General features: G+C 41.7%; 1 protein-coding gene across 2 annotated transcripts; it reads left to right on the forward strand.

Annotated features, from left to right (window-relative positions):
• Nucleotides 1-3809: 3809 nt before the first annotated feature.
• On the forward strand, nt 3810-11016 carry adpgk (ADP-dependent glucokinase). 2 transcript variants are annotated; one of them, XM_008403440.2, is made up of 8 exons: nt 3810-4117; nt 5683-5918; nt 6975-7200; nt 7283-7345; nt 7539-7659; nt 8161-8357; nt 8690-8788; nt 8890-11016. In XM_008403440.2, exons 2-8 carry the CDS (start codon nt 5701-5703, stop codon nt 9451-9453), a joined length of 1488 nt encoding a protein of 495 aa, XP_008401662.1. In that variant the 5' UTR covers nt 3810-4117; nt 5683-5700; the 3' UTR covers nt 9454-11016. The 2 variants fall into 2 exon arrangements, with proteins under 2 accessions (XP_008401662.1, XP_017159068.1); XM_017303579.1 differs by having other exon boundaries at nt 8893-11016.
• Nucleotides 11017-11020: the final 4 nt, after the last annotated feature.

The raw sequence follows: 11020 nt of genomic DNA on the forward strand, positions 1-11020 counted from the left end.
CTGTTGGGCTATTTTGTAAAAAAAAAAAAAAAAAAACAGAAAAGGAAAAAACAATAAATTCTGCAAATGGAAATTATTGATACCATTTTAACTTGTCATGGTATCAATAATTAACTGATTTATTGTCAAGCGTAATCCTGACCAGATTTGCCACATGTACGGGGAGAGAAAGAGACAGCGCCGCCCCCTGGCTAAAATCAAATCTGTACTTTTCAGCCGTAATGCTGATATCAATAATTTTTAATAACATGCTAGTTCCAGGAGAGTAGCAGTCGGTATCAGTCATTTATTTACAATTATTGTTTGCTGGTGAGAGGTAAACGATGTAAAAAAAAAACTGTTGTATTGAAGCAATCTTATTTTGATAACAGACTTCCAGTGATGGGAATCATTAAAATAAACTTTTTCAATTTTTCCAAAATGTAATAAAACTCTTAAGTTTGTAGAGTGTTTTAGGCACTGAGGCGGCCGCCAACATGCGTCCTGTTTGCTTTGAACGCTAACGGAAGCAGAAGATGTTCACCTCGTGTCCGTGGCGACGGCAGACCAGGAATATCCTGAAAGCGTTTGTAGTTCAGAGCGCAGATGGAATGTGGCTCCGGGGCCGTCGTCGTGGCTACCCCGCTTCCCGGTCATTTGATGACGCAGCACGGCTCAAACCAGACACCGTGACACACTTAGGAGCCGCTCCGCTGATCTGATGCTCTCTGCACCAAACTGCGTCTCGTAAGGCAGAACGCTGCTGCACCAAACCTCAGTGTGCATCTGGAAGCGTGGTTAGATTTTTATATTTGCATAAGCATCAACACTGGTATGTTACGACTGTTTAAAGATGAAGTCGGACACGCCTCTACTCGCTAAGCATGGTCATCATGGCTTAGTAGAAAAATCTGATTTTCCATTTTTATCTTTTTTTTGTTTTTTGGTTTAGATTTTTTTAGAATATTTTTATTTCAATCATCCCTATTCTGAGTTATGCAATGTAGCTATGAGAAGTTTTGTGTAATTGTGAGAAATGTAGTCGAAAAAGGATGCAATTGTACGAGAAAACATTGTCTTAATATGACGAGAAAAAAGTTGTTTAAAGGAGAAAAAAATCTCACTTATCAGGATTCGACATGACCGCCTTAGTTTGTGTTGCTCCTTCTTTGAAACAACACAATTGTTTCAAAATCCTGATACTGATAATTTAATGGTGATGTGTTTAAAAGATTAAGTATAGCGATTAAGTGTTGAGTACTACCTGTAAAATTTATACCAGTCTAATTTCACAAGATGCTTAACTTTCCACATTTAAATATTTTGTAGTACTCATAAAATTACAACTCTATTCTGCTAATACTATGAGTTTATTTTTGTACTATTATGACTTTATTCTCGTAATAATAAAAAAACAACCAACAACATTGTATCTTCACCCTTTTGTTTTGTTGTACAGTTTCAGTAAATAGAAGCTGTAAAACACTCTTGTGAAACAAGATGGCCACTCTGAGTTCGCTGACATCACTCTGAACTATGGAAACCCAAAGAGTGCATTATTCGGGGGGGGGGATTTTTTTTTTTAAATGTTATTTCAAAGAATAAATCTTCAAAGACAAAAGAATTCAATGAATAAATAAAACTGATTTCTCTCGGAGCCCTACTACTGCCTTCAGTTTCAATATAGCAGGTGAAGGTTAGTTTCACTGAATCAATTACTTACGTTTCCGCCTTTCGTTTCCACAGTTACCAGTTACCACAGCAACGGGTTCTGGGCTTCTTCCAGGATCCTTATCTACCCGGCAACTCATCAGGTAGCTTTGAGTCGACATGTCAGAGCGACGGTCTGTGTTCAGGTGAAACAAACCCTGCCCTCTGTCTCGCAGGCCTCCCGGACATTGTGGTGGACGGAGTTCTGCAGGGTTTCTACCCCCGGGACGTCCGGGTCAGCTTCAGCGCCTCTATTCTCCCTGACCACGACGCCTGACGGGCAGCATGGCCCAAAGAAGAAATACGCAGAAATATGGCTACATTTCGACGAATTACAGTATCGTCGAACGGTTCATGTGACTCAGGAGAAGAAATTCCTGACATTTCAAGCTCACTTTGGTCATTGTGACTTGAATCAAATTCAGTTTCTCTGAAAACCTGAATAATATGCACACAAAAGCTTAAATCGACTTGGGTCTTCTTCCAGACAGTGAGCTTGATTTTTGAAAACGAGAGGCTTTTTCTAGAAGATTCTTATTTCTTACTTTTGTTGGATTGACTGATGTATGGTAAAATGTAACGGCTCTTTTCACACAAACTGCGTCACAGAATCAAAACAAAGCAACAAATGAGCTAGGCGACGTCAATATTCCATTTCACCTTTTTTTTCTTCCACTGAACTTTCCATTAAAAAGCTTTTCCATAAACAAAGCATTTTAACGACTGCTGGACAACTGTCAAGTCGGGAGTCTTTACTGTGATCCAGACGGCCATAATGTAAACATAATGTTAATTCTGTACTAGTTTTTGGGTTGTTTTTTTTTTTACAAGTTTTATGTAATATTCACATTATTTTGAAATACAAAATTGTGTGTTTTCATTCGGTGTAAACTTTAATCACCAAACAGGCTTAAATAAGGTTACACGGGCAACAACACCGCAGCATTTCTTCTTAGAATTGCACAACAAACATCCACATTTTCCAATGACACAAGTTTCAGTTTCTGAGCTAAATTACTAAAATGCATCGAACTTTTCAACACACTTATTTTATTGACGTGTAGCTGTGAAATGGAAATGCCATTTGTATCCATTGAGCCAAATTTCAGAATCGAGGATTCAAGGCATGAGCCGTGTGTTTTTACTTGAACTTTACAGTCCCGTTATTTTAAAGATGTTTTGGTGTACAGTTGTAACAATCAAGCACTTGACCCAACAAAGCTGGTGTGTGGGGCAACAAAACCAAAAGTAAATGTCATGCTGTTTTTAACAGTCTAGATGCAATGTGGCAACCGTTTTTAAAATCAAATGTTTGTCTTTTGTAGTTTTTTATTATTTGCATGATTTATATTTTACATTGAAGTTTTAATAAACCATTCAAAAAGGTCCTAACTTGTGTTCCCCCACCACTTTTAAACTTTTCATTTTCGCTTCTTCCTTTTGGTGGAAGACGAGCGCCAACATGTAGGTTAGGCGGGAGGCGCTTGCTCAGCTGAAGGAAGAATAAGAGAAATATTTTCCTTTGCTATGATGATTCATGACTAGCTGACTCTTCTGCTTTTTGTGAATAGTAATTTGACCTGAGCTGAGGGGATAAAATAATTTACTTTGGAGCAGACACAAACCTTTCTACATTTTCTAAATAAAAAAAAATGTCAGTAGGGCTTTATGTGGCATTGTTTTTTTGTTTGTTTTGTTCTTTTACATTATGACATGCTGAGAAGGTTTGGACTATTTCAGTCAGCTGAGTTGGAGCTGAGATGCAAATGCAAATGTGTTTTTTCTGGCCCACATAGTATAATTGACCAGACATGTCCATTATGAGCCCCTTGAAATATTTACCGTGTTTTCTCCGTGGTTTGTGGCAAACCTTAACTTGGCATTAACTGTATTTCTCGCTGGAGTTCAAATCAGTATTGAACTATGTTGTGTTCAAATCCAATCATTGGCACTCGGTTACAAATTGTATAAAATGTATGGAGGTATAACGCAAAGACAAAGTAACAGAGACTTTGTGTTTATATATATATATATATAGAGAGAGAGAGAAATTTGACGTATGGTCATTCCGAGAACATCCGTATGACTTGAAGCATGAAAGTTGAGCAGGTTTTTTTTTTTTTTTTCATACTTTGCTTTAAGGTTTCTGCTATTTCTGACACTACGCGAACGCAGCATTTACCCTGGAAAGGCTCTTGGCGCATGCGCGTGTCGCCGATTCGAAGCGGCTGCTGGTTGGAGTGCTGGCTGTGTCTGAGCCGCTCCTGTCACTCCCAGCTAAAGCTTCTTGAATGAATTGTGCCGACTCTAGCTTCTCCTTCTTAGCTCACTACCAGTCGCGGAATTAAGCTGACTGAATGTTCTTCCTGTGATTCAACTAGGAAACCGGACCTTCTTCCTGGCTAACAAACCTGCACATTACTGCCTGGTATGTCCCGCTACCATAACTAACAAACAGCGTTACTCTCTCCTGCAATTACAAAAGCTATAAGTTAGATAGTTTGCCAAAGTGTTTAGTTACCGTGGTTGTTTCTTAATTGGTTTAACACTGGGTCGAAGCGGCTTGCTGGTGTCGGATTTGCTAACTGAGTTCAAAGATCCAGCTAGCGTGTCCACGTTAGCAGTAACTTTACCGCTTATGCTGGTTCTTAATGCTCTGGACAGCGATGCTGTTCAAAACACTACCGGTGTCAGCTTTCAACTCGTATAAAACATGATTACTCGCTGGAAATGGACTACAATTTGAACTTCCTCTAATTGGAGTGTTGCGCTATTAATCCCTTGGAGAAAAAAGTCAGGTTCGTGTTAGTGGGTGTGTTCAAACAAGCTTCTTATTTAGCTGTTTTTTTGTCTGTTGAATTGAATTACTCCATTGTATGGTGATGTGTCAGATTGTACCCCTGGAATTATTTTAATTTTCATTTCATGCCAACAAAAGTATCGACCTTACTGATGCTTACCTTGTTGTCAATATTTAGATCGATACGCAAAGCCCTCTCACAGTTGGGGTTTTCAGAAAGAGTTGTTACTTTGAGCTGATGATAAAATGACAAGCTACTAATACATATTTTTAAATGCTGATTTCAGTACCTTTTTTATTTATTCGTGGTGCTTGAACTTTTTCAAATTTTGTCGTGTTGCATCCACTGAATTCAATGGATTTTTAGGGAAATGTATGCGATGTAGTGCATAAAGTAAAAATAAAATGACACTGTCTTCAACTACTTTCCCGAATTAAAAAAAATCTTATTCTTACATCAACCTCTTTTCCACAATACTCTTAAATAAAACCTAATATGGCCAGATGTCCTCAAATTATCATTAGCTCTGTAGTCCTCTGTGGTTTATTAGTAGTTTCGCTGGACGATAAATTGTCCTGGAGCTTATTGCGATAGACGATAATATTGTTGCTTTGAGACCATTTTCAAGTAATAAAAGGGTAACGGCATAATAATGCAAAAACGCATTCTCAAATATCAATAAACTTTAAATTCTAATGAATATTTAACACTAGAACTGGAAGACAATTTACATATCCAGAATAAATAAGTAATAGAAACAACAAATAAAATGAATTATGAAGTCTCTGTAAACAAAATTGTCCTCCAAAAACTTCCTGGTTGAGACCAAGACACCAGACCGAAGACTTTAGTCATCCAGTTTTTGGTAGAAAGAGAGAGAAAAAGAAAAGCGATAACTTATCATGCAATTAATTGATTTATTGTGACATTTCAAAGTATATTGAACATTAATGAGCAAACTGCATTAATCAGAGAAGCTGCCAATTCTGGAGAGATTTACAGCTCCGGCGGGAGACTCTGTCGACATCTATTAGTCATTTATTCCACATATTTATCCAGACCTGGAGTCAGGAAGAAACCAGTTACTCATATTTAACTCAATCTGATTTAAACAAAGCAGGAAATCGGTGTGATTTATACTTTTAAAGCACCACAATCCGACATGAAATTGACAGTCTTGCTGTTGCCACAGGAGTGTGTGGGAAGCACCATGTGGAGGAAGGCTTCGGCAGTGCTCCTGCTGGCTTTGGCAGTCGGCTACTTCTACGGCGGCAGGCCGGAGCTGCCGGAGCAGATCCTCCAGTACATCGGCCTGCCCAACCTCCAGACGCCCTCACAGAGCAACCAGGGCCTGGAGGGGGCCATCTCTGCCGCCTGGGAGGCTCTGATCGCTTTGCCAAGCAGACAGTGGACCAAGGTGGCAGTAGGGTGAGTGGTGCTGATCTGTGGAGCCGGTCAGATCCTGAACGATTTTCCTTTAAGCTGACATTTCTCAAGCCCTTCTGTGGCATGCGGCGCGTGTGTGGAGAGGCTGTGGCAGAACGCGTTATCATGAGTCAGCTTCTGCTCGGATGTCTCGGTGAAAACAGCAGGTGCACAAGTGAGGGGTGACACCGCATGTAGTGTAGAGTAAAGGTCAAATTGTCGCCCCTAGCGCTGGGCGATAAATCGATTTTATCGGTCCGTCGAATGTTTGGGTTTTGAAGATAAGTTTTGGAAAAAATGTTTTCTTTTTTTCTTTTTCTTTCAATGTCGTCAGTAAACCAGAAACAAAAAAAAATGAAACAAAAAAAAAGTTTGTATTTTCTTAGCCTTGTTGCTTGTTAGTTTTATTGTTCCAATTCAGCACATCAATAAAATCTACTTATTAAACTCTGTGGAGATTTAAGTCTCAGTTATTTTGGAAGCAGTATATGTACGAACGTTTTATTTATTCTATCCGTTTCTGGCCGAACTATGAGGAGTTTTGTCTGATTTCATCAGGGGAGCTGATGACTAACTTTAAAATATTCAGTGTTGCTTAAAAAATAAAACCCCACCTGAGTCTGCGCTTCAGGTGGCAGAATGTGATTGGCTGAGCCTAAAGCCCAGCCCTCCAGAGGGTGGGACATGCTGCACCTGGAGCTTTGATGACCTTTTATCTAAAGTGTGTGTTGGTAAAGGTGATGTATGATAGCATTGAGCAGTCAGTGTGTGTTCACCTGTAATAAAAGCCAGAGTTTATTACAGGAACTGCCTGGTTCTGTCCCTGAATAAAATATTTGACGGCAAGCATCACATGACATGCCCGTTTTTTTTTCCCCCTCTTTTATTTATTGTTGCAAGATTAAAAACGTGGACTGCTTGCCTTATTAACTGCGTTAATTGGATGTGTTTAGCACTTTTGTATTTTCTACCAGTACCCAACATAAGCAAAATCCATTTTCTTCCGGTTATCCTTGACCCACTGAGTCCCACCGTTTCCATTTTGGTTCTCTCGTTCAGGGTGAACGCCTGCGTCGACGTGGTCGTCAGCGGCGTGGGGCTGCTGCAGGCGCTGGCTGTGGATCCCGGCGCCGGCCGGGATCACGAAGTCCTGCACTCGAAGGACGACCTAAGGGAAACCTTCATCCACTACATGGAGCGCGGAGCAGCGGCAGAGCGATTCTTCAGCGACAAGGAAGTGTTTCAGAGAATCGCTCGCTCAGCAGCAGAGTACCCCGGCGCGAAGGCAAGGCCATTCCTCTCATCCCCCTCCTTTGGTTTACTCCTTTTTTACCTTTTCAGAAATGTAACTTTGGTCTGTTTTTCAGCTGTACGTTGGAGGAAATGCTGCCCTCATCGGTCAGAAATTCGCCACCTACCCAGATCTGATGGTACGCAAGCATAAACAAATCTAGATGGCCTCTGTGATGCATTTTACTTACATTTTTATTCCCTTCATTAGTCATTGATGGAGTAAAACTATAACAAAAAAAATAAAGTTTTAGCTACCTTCTTATCAAGTTATCTTCTGTAATTCAGAGTTCTGAACATTGAAAACCTGTAATTGTTTATCATATACTTTAGGTTTTGTTGTGTGGGCCGGTCGGCCCTAAACTCCACGAGATGCTGGACGAGCAGATCGTCGTTCCTCCAGAGTCCCTTCAGGAGACGGATGAGTTTCATCTCATCCTGGAGTACAAAGCAGGTACAGAGGGAAAAGCAACTGCAGCTCTGTGCCACGCAGACATTCCCGACACTTTTGAATGCGCAAAAAGTGCGTTTAATTTTACAAGTTGCAATGTATTTTATTGGAATTTTATGTAGTAGACGAACATACTCACAGCTTAAGTGTAAAGTGGAGGAAAAAACTGAAAATTTCAGTTGAAATGTCAAAGCCTGTGTATTAGTATGAAGACCCGAATGGGGTTCTGATGCAGATTTAGGTTCTGCAGACTTCAAGTTTTAGTTTCAAAGCCTACGTAGCTTTAAAGAACAGATAATTATGTCTCTCTTTGTTGCAGGTCATAAAATGTCCAGAATTTGCTAAAATGCTAAGGTTAATATGGACCATCTGTAGCATGTTGACTGTCATTGACTTACTCCAGTTAAAATTAAAAATTAACAACAACGCTAAGGTTGGCTAAACTGCTGTCAGTAGCGTGTGGGCTGTGACTAGCAGACTGACTACCTTTCTTTCTACCTCCAGGTGAACAGTGGGGCTCAACTCGGGCGCCACAAGCGAACCGCTTCATCTTCTCTCACGACGTGTCCAATGGGGAGATGAGCTCCCTGGAGACCTTCGTGGCGAGCCTGGAGGAGTTCCAGCCGGAGCTGGTCGTCCTATCAGGGTTCCACATGATGGAGGGCCATGGCAGGGAGCTGTGGGGGGAGCGACTGAAAGAGGTCAGCTGCTCAAAAGAGCTCAGCGTGATTTCCAGGATTTGCCCCAGAAAACCTGCTATACCAGGTGGGAGGGGCGCTAGAGCAGTCCAACAGTGGCACATTGTGTTTTCTGTTTAAAAAAAAAAGTTGAGTTACAAAAATGCAGCGATTGGAGCACACCCCTACCTCCCTTTTCAATCTGTCAACTATGAAAAAAAAATCTGTATTAAAAAACAGTACTATAAGTTGGCAGCCCGCCAGGCTTGTAATGCATCTGGGGAAATCCTGGTGATTTCTAATGAAAACATTCTGGATCTATTTCTGGATTTCTCCTTTGTGGTTTTCTTCCCCAGGCCGTAGCAGCCATAGCTGACATCCCAAAGGGCATTCCCATCCACCTGGAGCTGGCCAGCATGACCGACAAAAGCTTCATGACCCGGATCATGCAGGAGGTACATGTGAGCGAAGGATTCCGTCTGTGAGAACAGATCGATGTGCTCGATGGCTCCCTGAGGAACGCCGTGCGTTTAATTACAGCGTCTCTTCCTGTTAGCAGGTCTTGCCCATCGTCCGCTCCATCGGCCTGAACGAACAGGAGCTGCTCTTCCTGTCGCAGGCCGGGGACGGCCCGCACGCCGCTCTGCCCGCGTGGAAGGGCGTCCCCGACGTGGGGCGGGTCGGCGACATCCTCTCCTGGGTCCTGGAGCGGCACGGCCGCACAGATCCGTCGTCGGAGTCCGACCTCACCCGTATCCACTTCCACACTCTGGCCTATCACATTTTAGCCACAGTGGACGGCTACTGGGGGAACCAGGCGGCGGCGGTGATGGCGGGAGCCCGGGTGGCCAGCAGCCAGGCCTGTGGCCTGCGAACCGTGGACGTCAGCAAGGTGGAGCTCAAGGCGCCGCTGGAGTTCCTCACCTCTCACTTTGAGCCGCGGGAGCGGCTGTCGCTGAAGCCGGAGGAGCCAGTCGCTGTGTGGCGGCGAGGGAATGTCACCTTCCACCTGACGCCTGTGCTGGTCTGCAAGAGACCCCTCCGGACAGTGGGGCTGGGGGACGCCATCTCTGCGGAGGGACTAGTTTACTCCGAATTAACGAGGCAGCATCCGTTTTAGAGGCTCGACCACGCTAATGCTAACGGGAGGAGCTGAACACAACCAGGAAACTCTCACCTCTGAGCCAGATTAGTTTCCCAATTCATGTTCCTTTTGCCCCAAAGATCTGTTCTGTTTAATTGATCAGTGTGAAATCCTGCCTGATGATGATGATGATGATGATGATGATGATGTCCCCCGACCTCCTTAAAGAGGCAGGCAGAACTGAATCTTGATGAGCCGCCACGCAGCCGGACTCGACGCACTGCACCGCTCCAAGCCATCTGCCCAAACTCCAAAGAGTTTAACCGTCACAGCTATGTTTTCTTTAACCTGCATATCTTTCAGTATGCTGTGCCTTCAATATTATTAAATCCTTTATTCATATTTTATAGGAAAACGGTATGAAACTTTAGATTAGCGTCGTCCTTTGACAGAGGTATACTGCATAAACTTGAAATTTTGTGATTTAAATCCAATTGAGAAATCCTTTTGGGTGCGTTCACATCTAACGTTGTATGTTCGTCTTATTCTGGTCATCAACCATTTCTGAGTGCTTTGCTTCAACCGGTCTGACCAACCAGATCGTTTTTCTAATGGTGAGATTATAACGGGGTTCCTTTACGGTCTGGAAAATTTTGAAAACGTATAAAATTAGCTTATTTTCCAGGTGTAGATGATAAGGGAACATTTTCGCATCCATACTTTATTCATTGTTTTCTTACAGCTAAAGTATGCAACTTTTATTTAAAAAAAAAAAAATGTAAGTTTTTTACGCATTTAAGACTGTCACTATGTGGTGATGCTGCACTATGAGATGGATAATCTGTGGACAAAATTGATCTCCTGCCTGAGCTTTTATTGTGATCTGTAGGAAGGCACGACTCCCATTCAAAAACAACCAATCAGAGCCAGAAGGAGGGTCTTGGCGCTGTTAATCAAGCCAATGTTTGCTGAATATTCACTAAATGGTGTAGAAACCACTTATCTGCTGTCATAGCAGGCTGCTAACCAATGCTAACCAGCACAAGCATTCATAAAAGGCTAGCTGGAGGATGATTGACATCACTAAGACCTGCCTCCTGGTTCTGATTGGTTGTTTCTGGTTAGCACTGGAAGGAGGCAAAGGAGCTTGACGGTTTAAACAAATGTGTAAAAAAATATATGTGTATTTTTTTTTTCATTAAAGTTCCATACTGTAGCTTTTAACTAGATAAAGAAAAAAAAAGAAAAAAGATGGGCATCAAATACTTTTTAAAAATTTGTGTTAAGTTTAGGATTTTACAGTCTAGATCTTACGGATTTTGAAATATTTCAAAGTGGTGAAATAACCCTTTACTTCTTTATCATCGTGTTCAGCATTGTGGTGTCATGCTTTTATTTAACATGCAGATTACAGCATCCAACTAACTAAATGTTCAGAATCTGATACAATTTGTGGGCAAATCTTAAGAATCATGTGGAGTTTCGAACTGGAAAACTGGTAGGAATCCCGTTTTTTTCTGTGTTTTTATTGTTTGACCAAAACACTCCCTCTATAGCAAAAAGATCTGATCTTTATACCTTTTTTTTTTTTTTTTTTTTTTAA

The sequence above is a fragment of the Poecilia reticulata genome, unplaced genomic scaffold (genome assembly GCF_000633615.1).
Source record: "Poecilia reticulata strain Guanapo unplaced genomic scaffold, Guppy_female_1.0+MT scaffold_608, whole genome shotgun sequence".
In the NCBI taxonomy this organism is placed as follows: domain Eukaryota; kingdom Metazoa; phylum Chordata; class Actinopteri; order Cyprinodontiformes; family Poeciliidae; genus Poecilia; species Poecilia reticulata.